At 35.3% G+C, this 18,332-nt stretch overlaps 1 protein-coding gene across 1 annotated transcript; it reads left to right on the top strand.

The window, feature by feature from the left end:
- Positions 1-3,509: 3,509 nt before the first annotated feature.
- Positions 3,510-9,145, top strand: LOC133325702 (succinate--CoA ligase [ADP/GDP-forming] subunit alpha, mitochondrial). Its single transcript, XM_061534426.1, has 5 exons — positions 3,510-3,561; positions 4,573-4,790; positions 5,544-5,774; positions 8,511-8,795; positions 8,870-9,145. The coding sequence occupies exons 1-5, from the start codon at positions 3,525-3,527 to the stop codon at positions 9,083-9,085; spliced, it is 987 nt and encodes a 328-aa protein (XP_061390410.1). The 5' UTR covers positions 3,510-3,524; the 3' UTR covers positions 9,086-9,145.
- The last annotated feature ends 9,187 nt before the right edge of the window (positions 9,146-18,332 follow it).

The following is an 18,332-nucleotide window of genomic DNA, read 5'->3' on the forward strand; positions in this document are numbered from 1 at the left end:
GCGAACAACGCTCGTCTGTACATGGCATAAGGCCATGTTCTGACGGGCATTCGAACAACGTAGTTCGCTCTCAGAATTACGTACATGAATTAACCCGTTCATACAACACTATTCTTAATTCATGTCATCAGAGTTTTTTTTATTTCAAACAGTTTGTTTCTTGTTTTACACCAAAATTGTAACATATTTGCGTGAATCACATATGGATCTAAATAGAAAAAATAATTCTTTTTCTCCTGACTATAATATCAACCCCTATCTCTTTACTTTTAATTCATGTTTTCCATTTTTCCTGAAAATATTGTTGTTTTCAATACATTTTTATATTTTCTCAACTGAAATGTCACATTTAAAAAATTGGAGAATTTTTGTTTGGGTTTCCCCACTTTTGTTTCTCGTTTTGTACGCTAATTAGAACCAAGGGGAATGAAATGCATATTGCATTATGTAGACAACAAAATGTACATCCTTCTGCATATATAAAAACTAGAATTTTGGTTACTTTTCATTCATCATTTTCAATTTTAATGAAAAAGTTTGAAAAATTTTAAAATTTTTTCATGCTGTCAAAGTTAATTTATTTTCGATAAATTCTCTCAATTGTTAGAGATGGGACAAAATTCTTGGTGATTCAGAGAGTGATTCGAATAGAACAACGTACAAAAGTCGGTGTTGGCTCAGACAATTTTGTATGGGGAATTAAGTAATTACTTCATAATTAAGGGTCGGACAAAGAATGAGAGAGCGAACAACGCTCGTCTGTACATGGCATAAGGTCGGACAGTAAGCACAGCTGAGTATAAAGTTTGCTGTCAAATCATATTTTGTATGTATAGGTTTCAGAATATGATTTGACACAAACAAATAATTATGTTAGACGTCAAAACGAAAATATTAACATTAAAATATTAATATTTTGTCAACATTCAATTTTAATTTATATTTGGTCTATTCCCTTACTGCAAGATTCTAATAGATGTTACTATTTTCTTCGATATCATAAAGCAAAATTCGTTATCGTAGTAAAAAGTAGTAGATTCTTGCAGTACGGGAACAGACCAATTAATAGAAGGTAACAGCAAGTGTTACTGTACAACAACCACATGGAAATTTGTTGATGTAAGTTATACTAGTGTCAACGTCATTTGACAGAAAAATATACACAAAAAAACAAATTATATTTATTTTAAAAATGAAATGAAAATTTCAAAAACATGAATGAAAATCTATCAAATTTATATTTCTATCGCTTCCACATCTTTCCTATAATTGAGCCATTGCCACATATATGTGCAACACATATGAAAATGCTGGGAATTACGAGTTATTCCATGAAGAAAGACTTGCTTCCTCAAACTTTCCCAGCATGCAGATTGAGTAAATTGAATACGGGAGGACATTTAATAAAGAACAATTGGAACAACTCTAGTTTAGTAAAAACGATCAGATTTTTCTGAAATTTTTTCCAGAGGTAGGTATTTTTACCCTAATTAGGGGATATCTTTTTTCTTGGGGGACGTACCCGGTTAACCGGTTATTTGACCCGGAAGTTCGGGTACGGGTACCCGGTTATATCCGGTTCTACGGATCCGGTTAATATAATATGGGTATCATTTTAAAGGCCTTTCCATTGAGTGGTTATAGTTATCTCAAACCATTTTGGAGATATAGTTAAAAAACTGGGTTTTGGTCCCCGATTTTTTGAACAACTCCCTAAAAGTCGAACTTTGTTCCATTATAGTCACACTTTATCCCAGACTCAAATGATAGACCACGATTTGCCCTTTCCAAAATGGTGCGATGTGTGGCTGTATCTGTTGTGGATCAAAAGATATGGGCCTTAGAACCCTATAAAAACAATTAAAATCTTTCTACATGACAGAATCTCCTTTTAAATAGCATGGTGTTTTTTGGGTGACCGGCCTTCGGCCGGGGATTTAAGATTTTCTCCTATGGATAGATGCCAACACCGGCTACGCGACAGAATCTCTTGTTAAATAGAATAATTTTTTTGGGTGACCGGCCTTCGGCCGGGGATTTATGACTTTCTCCTATGGACAGATGCCAACACCGGCTACGCGACAGAATCTCTTGTTAAATAGAATATTTTTTTTGGGTGACCGGCCTTCGGCCGGGGATTTAAGACTTTCTCCTATGGACAGATACCAACACCGGCTACGGGACAGAATCTCTTATTAAATAGAACATTTTTTCGGGTGACGGCCTTCGGCCGGGGATTTAAGACTTTCTCCTATGGACAGATACCAACACCGGCTGCGCGACAGAATCTCTTGTTAAATAGAATATTTTTTGGGTGACCGGCCTTCGGCCGGGGGTTTAAGACTTTCTCCTATGGACAGATGCCAACACCGGATACGCGACAGAAACTCCTTCTAAATAGAATATTTTTTGTGTAGCCGGCCTTCGGCCGGGGATTTAAGACTTTCTCCTATGGACAGATACCAACACCAGCTACGCGACAGAATTTTCTTGCTTTTGTATCTTTTGATCCACAACAGATACAGCCATATATCGCACCATTTTAGAAAGGGGAAATTGTGGTCTATCATTTGAGTTTGGGGTGGAGAGGGACTATAATGGACCCATGTTTGACTTTTAGGGAATTTTTCAAAAACATCGGGGACCAAAACCCAGTTTTTTGACTATATTTCCAAAATGGTTTGAGATAACCCCATCATATTACCACTCAATGGAAAGGTATTATAACCTTTAAAATGATACCCATATTATATTAACCGGATCCGTAGAATCGGATATAACCGGGTACCCGTACCCGAACTTCCGGGTCAAATATCCGGGTAACCGGGTACGTCCCCCAAAGAAAAAAAGATATCCCCATAATTAGGGTAAAAATAACTTCCTCTGGAAAAAATTTCAGAAAAATCTGATCGTTTTTACTAAACTAGAGTTAAGCCGAACAATTTCGAGTTATATGCGTTTCCAATTTTCCTGTTGGGTGATTTTTAAAAACATAATTTGTCAGATTCATGTAGTAGTAGATTCTTGCAGTACGGGAACAGTCCATTAATTACTGCAGACCGATATTTGTTATCGTTTCACTGCTGGTTACTTTACAGATAATTCGAGGTGTATTATTTGTTTTAATGATAATCATAAAATTGTAATATTTTATGCTTTATGCTCACATTTATTCATTTCCATATATTTAATTAATAAAAGAATATATAATTTTCATCAAATTAATTATATTTATACCTACTAGTTTATATTTATACTATGACTACCCATTTATCGATAACTAACACTTGGTTACTCATTCATTCTCGCGCTCTCTCTCTATTTCCACCGATTGCTCATCTCTAGCAATTTTTGACATCTGTTTGCCAAAAAAAGTTGTTGGTTGCTTCGCTATTTGACGACCGAACGAGGCAGAGAGGCGAAATTTACGACAGTAGAAAGAAGAAAAGAAAATTTGCATAACTTTTGCATATTTTTTTTGGTAAAACAATATCTGAAATTACATTAATTTTGCAAAACAAATAATGGCTGCCAGCTCAAGAGTTTTGCTTAAAGTACGCGGTAAGTGATAAGCAGGCAGGCAGTGTACAAAGAAATCGTGAATAAATTTGCAAAGAAAAAACCAATTATATAACGTCATAGATGAAATATTAGTGATAACATAACCGGTGGCTAAAATATGAAGTACATAATTATTTATGCCTTATGGAAGATAACAAAAGATGCCAATAAGAGTGTTAATTGTGTGAAAAGTGTACAAAGTTTTGGACATAAAGTCAGTATTCTGGCTCTAATAGCCTAGACAGACGACAGCCTTAATTTGCATTAACAGCCTTAATTCAAATTAACTTGTACATTATCCTCATTTTTATGTGTTGTTAATGCACAAAATCAAACTGAATTTATACTGAATTAAGCAATTTCAATATGGCAATGCTGTAGAAAATAGATTGTTGTCAAATTTGTTTATGTTTACGAAAATAAAAATTAGAAATAAAGGCAAAATTCAACATTTCTTCAAATTTGGAGCTGTTTTATCTTCATTATAGCTGTTAGTTTTCCTTCCTGCCATGTATCAATTTTAAAAAGATGTAATCCTAAAAAGTATTGTAAAGAAATGTCAATATTTTCTTCCTACACACAGACAAACAATAGTTTTGAAACAAAAAACTGGTTCATAAATGCAGAAACTCTCGTCTGTCAGGGGTAAATTTTAATTCAAATTAAGAACTTTTTAATGCAAATTAAGGCTGTCGTCTGTCTATGGTATAAGACATTGAAAGAAGAAAAAAAAAAAAAACAAGTGGAATGTCAAATATTCAATGACCGTGATTTTTTTCTTAATTTTTTTTTCATTGCTCTTGTTTTTGTTGTTGTAATTGAGAGTCTGTGGGAATGCAAGCAAATTAATTGAAAGTGAATGTGTGTGTATTTTGTTGTTGTTTTACCCTAGACTAAAGCAGTGATTTATCCGAGGAAGAGAACAATTTATTTCTTTTTTTTTGCAATTTTATTTTTAGTATTTAGAATTTTAATTAATGTGTTTTCTGTTTTGTTTTTCCAATATTACAGATGGACTTGTTGCCGCCGTCCGCCACAACTCCCAATACAATCAGACACGTGCCAACTTGATGTTGACCGGTGAATCGCGTGTCATTTGCCAAGGTTTTACTGGCAAGCAAGGTACCTTCCACAGTCAACAAGCCCTGGAATATGGCACCAAATTGGTTGGTGGAATTTCACCCAAAAAAGGCGGTACCACTCATTTGGGTTTGCCCGTCTTTGCCAGTGTAAGTTGCATTTTCATATTATAGCTTATAAATTACATTTATAATTTTTGTAGAATACAGAAGTAGTAGGTCAGCCACATGCACAGTGGCAGAAACATAAATATAAAATAGGGTAGGACATTTGGCCCGATTGTTGCTCATCATTATTGCCACTAGCAGTCTTTTGACTACATCCTGACTTGTAGCTATTCAGATTTCTTAAGGTCCCTTTTTTATACCATCCACCAAATTTGTTTGGTATAGGCTCCATATTACGATAGCCCCAATATTTTGAAGTAATAAGCCACATTTCAAGCAAATCGCCGATTATATAATATTTGGATTCCAATTGGGTGGCAAATCTTCAACCCAAATATTATCAATATTGGTTCTCATATAACGATACTTCCATTATTCGGTATTTAGCGAATTGGCTATAATTTAAAACTTAGGGTTATTATCTTCCTATCACAAATTTTCATTAGCTTTCCCGTATAAAGATATCCCCAATTTTCGATATTTTCAGACACACTTTTCAACCGAATTCGTTCTAATTTAATATGTTGGTTTTCTCATGGGAAATATTGGAATAAATATTTGAATTTTCATCACTTTTGATCCTGATTAAAAAAATATTTTTGTGGAATCTTCCCATTTGTAGAAATATTTTGACCCTAAAGACTAGTTTTGAACAAAAAAAAAAAACAAAAATTTATTCGACATCAATTCCAAAATTTTATTTATTTTTCTCTCTCTAAATTTTTTTTTTTACAGGTAGCTGAAGCCAAAAAGGCTACCGATCCTCATGCCACCGTTATTTATGTACCACCACCCGGTGCTGCTGCTGCCATTATGGAAGCCTTGGAAGCTGAAATTCCATTGATTGTATGCATTACTGAAGGTGTACCACAACACGATATGGTTCGTGTTAAACATGCCTTGTTGACCCAAAACAAATCACGTTTGGTTGGTCCCAATTGTCCTGGTATTATCGCTCCCGAAAGAGTAAGTATCTATAGAGACAAAGTACACATTATTTTCATTGCAAATCTCACATACAAACATATTTTTATTTATTGTTTTTGCAATCGCTTTTCAAAACTGATAACAACGTTGCTATTTAAAATTGTTATTGACTTCAGTTTTTATATTAAAAAAGTAGACGATGAAGAAAGAGAAAACATACATAACAACAACAAGCATCAGTAAATACAAAAAAAACAAACAAATGAACACCGCATAGTATACACACATATAGACGAGAGACCTTTGCAAAAGTGGACAAAGTTCATTACTTGTTTTTTTCATTATCATTTTATGAGGATGATTTTTTTTTTTTTTTTTTGTCTCTGATGTGCGATGTCTGGTCAGCATTTTGCCAGTATTTTCATTACCATATTATTTGGGAGTTCTTCTTTGTTTTTTTATTTTATTGATTATACTTTCCCTTCTATTTTATTTTCTTTATCGCAAAAATAAACCCGGTATGCGTAAACAAATTTTGGTTATGACGACATAGTTTTCAGCAAATACTGTATCACCATCCACATCATGATTATCAGCTGACTATTTGGCCTGTTTGTTCATATGACTCATCATTTATACTTTATTTCCATTTTGTTTATTTCCAAAAAAAGCCTCTTTAGTCAAAAACAAATTCACTTGGATACTAAAATTTAGTTCAAACTAAAAATTTACACATATGCAAAACCTTATGGATATCAATTGTTGATTATCAATTATTAATATTTGTTGTATTATCTCTTTCTCCCTGACGCGGTATTTTCAGATTGTTTATATATGATAACACATAGTGGACTTTGATCTCATACTCTCAATATAGTTGCTATTGCGGCGGCATGGCATCTGCTACAATCAAAAAACAACTGGTCTAGTGAATAGTTTTATTTATTGGAATTGAATATTGAAAATAACTAGAAAACTAGTAAAGTAGGTGGCTGGTTTATTATTGAAAGTCGTAGACAATTTCGAATTTGTTTATATTGAATGAATATTTTCAAAATTGCACCATCTACATAAAATCGGATGAGACTATATAGAAGTTATATCTAAATCTGAGCCAATTTTCACGAAACGTAGCACACATCACTTCTGGCGCAATTTAGTACACTATGCAAAATTTCGTGCAAATCAAAATATATATAGGGACTTTGGTGCACCATTTAAATAAAATCGGACGAAACTATATATGGAAGCTATATCTAAATCTGAACCGATTTTCACGAAACTTAACACAGATCATTCTGTACTTAATTCAGTACGCTATGCCAAATTTTGGGCAAATCGAAAGATATATTGGGACTTTGGTGCACCATTTACATAAATTCGAACAAAACTATATATGGGAGCTATATCTAAATCTGGCCCGATTTTCTCGAAACTTAACACACGTCATTCTAGATTCAATTGAGTACACCGTGCCAAATTTCGTTCAAATCGAATGATATATAGGGATTTGGAGCCCCATTTACCTTAAATCGGACGAAAATATATATGTGAGCTATATCTAAATCTGAACCGATTTTCACGAAACTTAACACACATCATTCTAGACACAATTCAGTATTCTATGTAAAATTTCGTGAAAATCGAAAGATATATAAGGGCTTTTGTGCACCATTTACATAAAATTGGACAAAACTATATATGGGAGCTATATCTAAATCTTAACCGAAAATTAGCACACCTCATTCTGGTCCTAATCCAGAACTTTATGCCAAATTTTATGCAAATCGAAAGATATATAGTGGCTTTGGTGCCTCATTCACCTCAAATCGGACGAAAATATATATGGGAGCTATATCTAAATCTGAACAGATTTTCACGAAACTTGAACCAAATCATTCTAGACACAATTCAAGTATTCTATGCAAAATTCGTGCAAATCGGTGCACCATTTACATAAAATCGGAAAAAACTATATATTGGAGCTATATCTAAATCTGAACTTAGCACACATCATTCTGGACCTAATTCAGAACTTTATGCCAAATTTCAAACAAAACTATTTACGGGAGCTATATCCAAATCTGGTCCGATTTTTCCCAATTTCATTAGGGTTCGTCCTTGGGCCAAATAATGGGGCTGTGCCAAATTTTATTCAAATCGGATCGTAAATGCTACCTGTACTTTTTTTACAATTTAACATTTACAGACGACAGACGGATATGCATAAATCGACTCAGAAAGTGATTCTATGCATATTCTCAAAAGGAACCTCGTTTCTCTTTGCCTCGTTTCTCTTTGACATAATACCCTGTATCACACAGTGGTGAAGGGTATACAAAATCCAGGCATATGTGTGTGTGTTTTTTTTTTAAATACAGTTGGTCCTTAAAAAATTTTCATTAATTTTCCATTTGAAAAATATATCAAAAAATCGATCCTTTGAAATAAATATTAAAAATGTCCAAGTTATTGGAATACAAGATCCTGAATAGTCCTTGTAATTTTTTTTTTTTTTTAACAGAACTATTATTTTTTATCTATTTTATAAAACAGCAAATTTATTGCAAAGAACAAACACGTGGAAACCTTTAACAATTAATTTATTGTCCAAGGTCATAGCGAACACATTTTCATTCATACATTCTCATTATGATTGCCAACAACAACAAAACATTTCATTAACATTACAAAAACATTAAAAAAAAAAAACAAAAATAATTAGAATTGAATTTAATTTAATTTTATTTTGTCCCTCTCTCTCTCCCTTTGCAGTGCAAAATTGGCATTATGCCCGGTCACATTCACAAGCGTGGCAAGGTCGGTGTTGTCTCCCGTTCTGGTACCTTGACTTATGAAGCTGTCAATCAAACCACTGAAGTTGGTTTGGGACAAACTTTGTGCGTCGGCATTGGTGGTGATCCCTTCAACGGTACCGATTTCATTGATTGCTTGGAAATCTTCCTCAAGGATCCCGATACCAAGGGTATTATTTTGATTGGTGAAATTGGTGGTGTTGCTGAGGAAAATGCTGCTGCCTATTTGTCACAATATAATACTGTGAGTTATTATTTTGTTTTGATATATTTTTTTGGGAATATTTTATAAATGATTTTCCATTTTCATTGTTCTAGGGTATCAAAGCCAAGCCTGTTGTCTCTTTCATTGCCGGTCTCTCTGCTCCTCCCGGCCGCAGAATGGGTCACGCTGGTGCCATTATCTCCGGCGGCAAAGGTGGTGCCGGTGACAAAATCAAGGCCTTGGAAAAGGCTGGTGTCATCGTTACCAGGAGTCCAGCTCAAATGGGCAAGGAATTGTTTAAGGAAATGAAACGTTTAGAATTAGCCTAGGATTTAATGCAACGCCAAGCGAAAAGTTGTATCTTGTAGTTATCACAAAAAAATAAAAACTACTTCTCTAGAAATCAAACACTCTCTACACTATCACTACTACGCGAAAAGTTTAACTTAAAAGTTAATGTGTATTAAATAATAAAAAATATAAACATCAAGAAAAACCAAAACATTGTTATCATGGAATACAATTCGAACCTAAAACAGAAAATAAAATAAAACTGCAATACCATAAACTCAACTACATAAAAAGAGATTTCCATTTTCCAAAAACAAAAACTCATCAACTGCCAATATTGCAAATAAACAAACTCACCTAGAACTAGCAACTACTGCTCATCAAAGTGCAATGTAAGGCCTCGTAAAGAATGATATTAATTAAAAATAACAAAATTCTCTTTTTAGATAAATATTTTTTTTTAATATTACAAAACAAAAAGTAAAAAACAATTATATATGTGTTTTGTGAAATGAGTTTTCTTAACTCCTGCCGCCGTTATTTTTTTGGTGTTTTTGCACTTGTTGTTGTTTTATTATGTCGTTAAATTGCACACACCGTTTTGTGAATTTCGGAGATCAATCAATCATTCATTGATTTCCATAGACTAAAGCACATTAGAGATGTATTTACCAACTGTACCGATGGAGAAGAAGAAATAAATCTAAAGTGGCAACTGAAATTTATTAAGTAATAAAAATGCAAAACACAATAGTAAAAAATGCATATTTGTGTGTATTTATTAAGACATAAACATTACAATACTATAGAAAAAAATATTACAAAGAAGAAGAATATAAATAATAATAAATATAAAGAAACTATGCAAAACTATCAATAGAATTATCAAGAGGTTTTATTTAATATTTTTTTCAAAAAGTGAGGAAAACAATTTAGAATATTCAGGAGGGGTTTTTGTTTAAGTCAACTCTAGGGGCTCCACTCAGTTCGCTTTGAAATTTACCGTAAGTAGTCCTCGTTGAGCTGATTACAGTGATATATATTTTATGTGGGGGGAATCTTGGTTGAAACGCCCGTTTTAATAATGCCACCAAAGCAATATGGGTATCATTTTAAAGGGTTTGGATAGTGCTTTAAAACTAAATAAAGAATATATCTTTATAATCTATATAACATTAAGTAAAATTGAAAAAAAATATATTTGGTTTCAAAGCCATGTATGCGCCTGGCCATAGGTGAAAGTCTAAAGTCACGGACGAAGGCCGACTACTTAAAAACCATAAATTTGATTCTGAAATTGCTCCTAAAAAGGATTTGGATTGGATGTGCCTGTAAATAGGTGAAAGTTATAAGCCCTGGCCGAAGGCCTTCTACATAAAAAACCCTTGAACTTGATTTTAAAATTGCCTGTTTGCGCCTGTCCATAGGTGAAAGTCTTAAGCCACAACCGAAGGCCGGCTACTTAACACTAGAACGCCGAAGGCGGTCATTTTGACCGCTTTCCAATTCAAGTACAAAAACAACTGTGCATTTAATGACACTTTTTTTAAATTTGGTGAATTTTTTATAATAAACGTAATTCTATGAGGTACAAAAAGTCACCAAATTTAAAAAAAAGTGTCATTAAGTGAACAGTTGCTTTTGTACTTGAAATTGGAAAGCGGTCAAAATGACCGCCTTCGGCGTTCTAGTGTCAAAGTGGAAACAAGAAAATTCATGCCCGACATGTTATGTTTGTTTTATGTTTATGTTTGTACTCGTTATAAGCTTTAAAATGGTACCCATATTGCCTTTGTGGCATTAGTAAAACGGTCGTTTTAACCAAGATATGCTCCGAAATTTCAAGGCCCATATCTCGGAAAGTATGCATTTCCCCACATAAAATATATATCACTTATAATCAGCTCAACGAGGACTACTTACGGTAAAAATTTCAAAGCGACCCGAATGGAGCCCCCAAACTAGACTTGTTCCTTTTTTTTAAATATCTTTTAAAAATTAGCAGTTCTATTCAGTTTCAAATCAAAAATTTCAAAAATCAGGAGTCATCGCACCTCTTAGAGGACCTTCAGGACTATTCTGGGGTTTTGAAAAAAAAACTGTTTAATAAATCCAACGTCTGGGACCTTTAAATATCCATGCCGATACTATGTCCTGGAGAAAAAAATCAACCCTATGCTTTCTCTGATACCTTGAAAAAAGATTCATAAAAATTTACGCCTCTTCAGGGATCTTGGAAAAATTCACATAGGACCTTGAAAAATTCAGGACTATTCTGGGGCTTTGGGAAAATTTTAGGGACTTAATTTGTATAAATCTGCAACTCTCCAGAGGCCTTGAAACATTTTTTAATCCATGTGTCTACTGGGACCTTTGAAAAATATTTTTAAACCAGTGAGCGGAGCAGTATAGTCGGACGGGGCCGACCATATTAAAACCCATATTTTAATCGAAGCCTGGGCTTCGTTATATTTGCCCGATTAGAGGTCAAAAGAATCTCTTCCTTACACTGACAAATTTTCCGAATATTACTAATATTCAGTACAGTTCTTGTAATTACTTGTCCAGGTTCTCTTTACCGTGGGTTATGTTGTGATGTTGGGCTTTCAATTGGGGCCTATAGATCGGCTCAAAAAACACACACACAAAAATAAGTTTTCGGTCCATTTCATCCCAAAATTATTATCTGATCATCACCGAAAATTATAGGCATTGTTCTTGACCATAACTGGAACCTCATGGAAAATTTCAAATCGATCAGCGCTATATTTCCGCCCTCTATTGTGGTAATGGGTTACTAAATAATGTCGCGGTACGTAAACTCCTGCAAATATATAAGAGTAACTCCCACATCTGAGTACATGCGACAATATAATTGGTATCAATTTAAAGGTCAACCACTCCTCATGGATATACTATCAGCTTATTGGGTCTATGTCCTTCAGGGGCATATATATACGCCATAGAATACAAATTTTGTAATTTTTCACACAAAAGTCAGGGCCCATTTGACCCGGTAAATATTGACCAATCTTTATCAAAACAGGCATACTTATTCTTTAGCCCGATCACGTTGTCCATGCGATGTTCGGAGCGGCCCTAAATATACACCGATCATTACCAAAAACAATAGGGGTCTTCATTGGCCAGAACCCATCCTGCATGCAAAATTTCGTGAAGATTGGTCCATAACTGTGGCTTGTATCGTGTTTACAAATTATAATGGGCAGACGGAAGGACGCACTTGTCTAGATCGACTCAGCTAGTCGAGATATGACGATTGGTATACTTGAAGGTGGGTCTAGGACCAATATTTCGCGGCGTTGCAAACTTTTGGGGCTGCACAAAGCTAATACCCTGACAGCATAGTTGTGTAGGGTATAAAAATGTTCGAATCCTCTGGGACTTTAAAAAGTATTTTTTTAAAAAATCCACACCCCTTATGAGTTTTTCGGCGTTTTAAATCCCAATATTAACAATTTTTTGTTAATGAAATCCCTATTTAAATTCATTTATCTGTTCTCTTTTAAATCTTTTATTTTACTCTCTCTATCTCTCTGTTTGCTGCTTCCTATTAGCCATGGTTTATAGCCAGCCAAACAAGTCTTAGATCAGTCATATGCTGAACGCGATTTAGACGAGACGTGTTGTCTTTCATTGCCCGGTCAACCGCGCGTTATACCAAAAAAATAACACATAAAAGACGCGTTTTACCAGAATTTTGTGTTCTTATTTCAATTTTTGGTGTACCACAAAAAAAAAAAAAAAAAAAAATAGCCAACAACGAGAAGAAAAGAATAAAAAATTAAAAAGAAAAAAATGTGAGTTTTGGAAGTGTGTGGAGGCAATAAAATGCCAGAAATAGAAGTTCGAAAGATTTACTTGAAAATGTGAATTAAAAAAAATAGCAACAAAGATAACTCCCCCGCATTTTGTGCGGATTTTGTGTGGGGATATCTAGTTTTTGTTTTTTTTTTTGTAGAATTTATGCTTGGATGGTTGGATGACATTAATGCGTGAAATTAATTTTTTTGAAATGAAAAAAAAAGAAACAACAACATAAGCTTTACTTATTTGTAATTTATCCATGTCCATGATGTTTGATTTCCGACAACTATTATGGCATAGCATGAGTGCAGCCAGGCAATGCATACATGCCTACATATGTATGTTTATATATATTTAGACAACGACATCATAATTATCATCATCGTAGTGAAAATGATCATCATGATTGCAATTGGTGTTGGTGTCTTTATATTTTTTGTTGTTATTAATGATCATCATATTTTTTCGATTTGTCTTGCTGTGTTCGGGAACCACCAGTATTCGGGAAGTTAAAGTACTTAAAATGCAGTCAAGCATTTGCCAAACCAAAACATTCAGCATTGCATACACGTTTCCCCAGTCAAATAGTTAGGCAGTCAGTCATTTACATCGACATTCAGGCCTTAGGCACACACACACAAAATAACTATCAACAGAAAAGACCCCCTCCCGGTGGACACTGGAGGCAACACATAATAGTCATCATCATCGCCACAGTACTTATAGTCACACACACATATACATAGCCGAGCAATAAACCAGTTGAATGTGAATTACGTGAGCCGAAAATATTTACTCATAGAAAAAATTACAAAAAAATCGACAGAGAACCACAGAGACACAGAGGAGAATAATGATAATAACAAAAATAACAGCAACAACAACAGCCTCAACTAAACGGCCAACACACAGTTGTGTTAAATATTCCATAGAGAGTAGGGAGTAATACAATGACGCGAAAATAGCAACAACAACAACTTTTTTTTGCCAAGGTGCTGCTGGGTAATACTACATTATTACATCTAGCTGCCGCAAAGCTCAACTTCATAATAAACAAAACAGCGGGAAAATATTTTGTGGTGGTGGTGGAACCCTGGCCTGCTGGTCTGCTTTAGAAAAACAGCTGCGAAAAAAGTGAAAATTATAAATTTACATATAATTGTTTATTAAGTAATGTTTATTTTTTAATTTCTTTTCTAATTGGACACATTGGTGACCCCATTAAGTTTTGTAACAATTTTTGATTGCATTTCACAAAATGAAGGTGAAAAAAAGAAGTTTTCATTTATTGTCCCTTGTCAAAGTAAAGAAATAACGACTTAAGAAACAAACCTGATTTGATTGGTGCAGTCTCTTTGCCTCTCTCTCACAGAAGTCTCACAAAAGAACAAAAGACTTAAGACAGAAACCTAAGATGAGACATTTATTGAACACAACAATAAGGGGGGAGTGTCATTGGAGCTATTTTAAAGCTAAATACATATAGATTTTAACCATCAGCTTTAAACTCTTACTTACTTAGCTGGCTTGTGACAGAACTTTCGTTCCATAAGCCGAGCTTAAAAAAAGATTTAAAGGCGCGTCGGACTTTAACGCAGTTTTTTCAATTTGAAAGACCATATTTGGCAATGTTATCTTCCACTTGATCTTTCCATCTTATTCGTGGCCTTCCCCTTCTGCGTGGACCATCAGCTGGTTCGCTTTTATATGCCTTTTGGGCTGGGGCATCTTCATCTATTCTCACAACATGACCTAGGCAACGTAGTCGCTGCAGATCAATACGTCTTACAATGTCGATGTTCGAGAATACCTGGTACAACTCATGATTCATTCGACTGCGATATTCACCATCAACTCAGATCGGCCCATAGATCTTTCGGGATGATCTGCTTTCGCAAGTACCCATGCTTCAGATCCATATAACAGCACGGGCAGTATCAGCGTCTTGAAGAGTGTGACTTTAGTCTTGCGGGAGGCCTTGGCCTTGCTTTTGAGTTGTTTGCTCAGACCATAGTAGCATTTGTAGGCCATCACTATCCTTCTTTGAATTTCAAAACTGATCTCATTCGTTTTGTTTATGGCGATACCAAGGTATATAAAATCTTTTACTACCTCGAAGCTGTAGTTCACAAGTTCCACAGTTGGTCCGAGTCTACTGGACGTTTTGCGCGTTGATACCATCACAGTTGGTCCAAGTCTACTGGACGTTTTGCACGTTGATAGCATCAGCTTGGTCTTCTTGCCCTTTACTGCCAAACCCACTTTGGCAGACTCCTTCTCAATTTGTTCAAAGGTGGCTGTTACCCCTCTCAGTGTTCGACCCATTATGTCGATGTCATCGGCGTAGGCGAGTAACATGTGTTATTTGTCAGAGTGTTATTTCTGTTCACTTTTGCGTCTCGTATGACCTTTTTCAGCAGGATGTTAAAAAGATCACACGACAAATTGTCACCATGCCTAAATCCTCGTTCGGTATTAAAGGGCTCCGAGAGGTCCTTTCCAACTTTAACTGCTGATCTTGTGTCAATTAAAGTTATCCGTTTCTCCTCTTTCCTTTTCTACCGATAGTTCTCCATCGCATTACGTGTTGCTACTGTCCGCAGGGTTGCCCTATACACTGCGTTTTTCATATCAGTAGCATTACGACACTCCTGATCGTACCACGGATTTCTTGATGGTGGTCTTTGGTACCCAAGTGTTGCTTTTGCTGCAGTTTTTAGGGAGTGGACAATTCTCTGCAATTGTGTTATCGGGACAAGGGGTGATTTCTTCAAGCAGTTGGGTAAGTTGAACGGAGTAGACTTCTGCTATCTGTTGTGTTTGCAGCTTTTCGACGGACGGTTGCGTACCTTGGCTGCCACAAGGTAATGGTACGAATCGATATTCGCTCCTCGGATCGATCGGACGTCTAAAACACTGGATGAATGCCTTCCGTCTATCACAACATGATCGATTTGATTTCTCGTTGTTCGATCGGGAGAAATCCAAGTAGCCTTGTGTATATCGCCTTGTCTGATGTTTCTTCATGGAGGCAGAATTTTCCGACAGTGGGGCCAAAGATATTTTCCCTTCCGATTTTTCCATTAAAATCCCCTAGCAGAATTTTAATGTCATGGACAGGGCAACGATCATATGCTGTATCTAGGCGCTCGTAAAATATGTCTTTGGTCTGTTCATCTTTATCTTCGGTCGGAGCTTGAGTACGTCCGCCAAGGCGAAAACTGCGCCTGTTCTGGACACATTTCAAGTGAAGATTCGCAGATCGTGGTCCTTTATAGGTTTGCGGGGGTTTTCCGAATATTACTAATATTCAGTACAGTTCTTGTAATTACTTGTCCAGGTTCTCTTTACCGTGGGTTATGTTGTGATGTTGGGCTTTCAATTGGGGCCTATAGATCGGCTCAAAAAACACACACACAAAAATAAGTTTTCGGTCCATTTCATCCCAAAATTATTATCTGATCATCACCGAAAATTATAGGCGTTGTCCTTGACCATAACTGGAACCTCATGGAAAATTTCAAATCGATCAGCGCTATATTTCCGCCCTCTATTGTGGTAATGGGTTACTAAATAATGTCGCGGTACGTAAACTCCTGCAAATATATAAGAGTAACTCCCACATCTGAGTACATGCGACAATATAATTGGTATCAATTTAAAGGTCAACCACTCCTCATGGATATACTATCAGCTTATTGGGTCTATGTCCTTCAGGGGCATATATATACGCCATAGAATACAAATTTTGTAATTTTTCACACAAAAGTCAGGGCCCATTTGACCCGGTAAATATTGACCAATCTTTATCAAAACAGGCATACTTATTCTTTAGCCCGATCACGTTGTCCATGCGATGTTCGGAGCGGCCCTAAATATACACCGATCATTACCAAAAACAATAGGGGTCTTCATTGGCCAGAACCCATCCTGCATGCAAAATTTCGTGAAGATTGGTCCATAACTGTGGCTTGTATCGTGTTTACAAATTATAATGGGCAGACGGAAGGACGCACTTGTCTAGATCGACTCAGCTAGTCGAGATATGACGATTGGTATACTTGAAGGTGGGTCTAGGACCAATATTTCGCGGCGTTGCAAACTTTTGGGGCTGCACAAAGCTATAATACCCTGACAGCATAGTTGTGTAGGGTATAAAAATGTTCGAATCCTCTGGGACTTTAAAAAGTATTTTTTTAAAAAATCCACACCCCTTATGAGTTTTTCGGCGTTTTAAATCCCAATATTAACAATTTTTTGTTAATGAAATCCCTATTTAAATTCATTTATCTGTTCTCTTTTAAATCTTTTATTTTACTCTCTCTATCTCTCTGTTTGCTGCTTCCTATTAGCCATGGTTTATAGCCAGCCAAACAAGTCTTAGATCAGTCATATGCTGAACGCGATTTAGACGAGACGTGTTGTCTTTCATTGCCCGGTCAACCGCGCGTTATACCAAAAAAATAACACATAAAAGACGCGTTTTACCAGAATTTTGTGTTCTTATTTCAATTTTTGGTGTACCACAAAAAAAAAAAAAAAAAAAAATAGCCAACAACGAGAAGAAAAGAATAAAAAATTAAAAAGAAAAAAATGTGAGTTTTGGAAGTGTGTGGAGGCAATAAAATGCCAGAAATAGAAGTTCGAAAGATTTACTTGAAAATGTGAATTAAAAAAAATAGCAACAAAGATAACTCCCCCGCATTTTGTGCGGATTTTGTGTGGGGATATCTAGTTTTTGTTTTTTTTTTTGTAGAATTTATGCTTGGATGGTTGGATGACATTAATGCGTGAAATTAATTTTTTTGAAATGAAAAAAAAAGAAACAACAACATAAGCTTTACTTATTTGTAATTTATCCATGTCCATGATGTTTGATTTCCGACAACTATTATGGCATAGCATGAGTGCAGCCAGGCAATGCATACATGCCTACATATGTATGTTTATATATATTTAGACAACGACATCATAATTATCATCATCGTAGTGAAAATGATCATCATGATTGCAATTGGTGTTGGTGTCTTTATATTTTTTGTTGTTATTAATGATCATCATATTTTTTCGATTTGTCTTGCTGTGTTCGGGAACCACCAGTATTCGGGAAGTTAAAGTACTTAAAATGCAGTCAAGCATTTGCCAAACCAAAACATTCAGCATTGCATACACGTTTCCCCAGTCAAATAGTTAGGCAGTCAGTCATTTACATCGACATTCAGGCCTTAGGCACACACACACAAAATAACTATCAACAGAAAAGACCCCCTCCCGGTGGACACTGGAGGCAACACATAATAGTCATCATCATCGCCACAGTACTTATAGTCACACACACATATACATAGCCGAGCAATAAACCAGTTGAATGTGAATTACGTGAGCCGAAAATATTTACTCATAGAAAAAATTACAAAAAAAAAATCGACAGAGAACCACAGAGACACAGAGGAGAAT

The sequence above is a fragment of the Musca vetustissima genome, unplaced genomic scaffold (genome assembly GCF_032173495.1).
Source record: "Musca vetustissima isolate MV318-11 ecotype Yass unplaced genomic scaffold, APGP_CSIRO_Mvet_v1 utg38201, whole genome shotgun sequence".
In the NCBI taxonomy this organism is placed as follows: domain Eukaryota; kingdom Metazoa; phylum Arthropoda; class Insecta; order Diptera; family Muscidae; genus Musca; species Musca vetustissima.

Bases quoted from the DNA above. Each gene is read 5' to 3' on its own strand.
- LOC133325702 (XM_061534426.1), top strand. From the start codon at position 3,525: ATGGCTGCCAGCTCAAGAGTTTTGCTTAAAGTACGCG. The intron at 4,791-5,543 runs GTAAGTTGCATT...TTTTTTTTACAG, and splicing joins GTTTGCCCGTCTTTGCCAGT to GTAGCTGAAGCCAAAAAGGC. The intron at 5,775-8,510 runs GTAAGTATCTAT...CTCCCTTTGCAG, and splicing joins GTATTATCGCTCCCGAAAGA to TGCAAAATTGGCATTATGCC.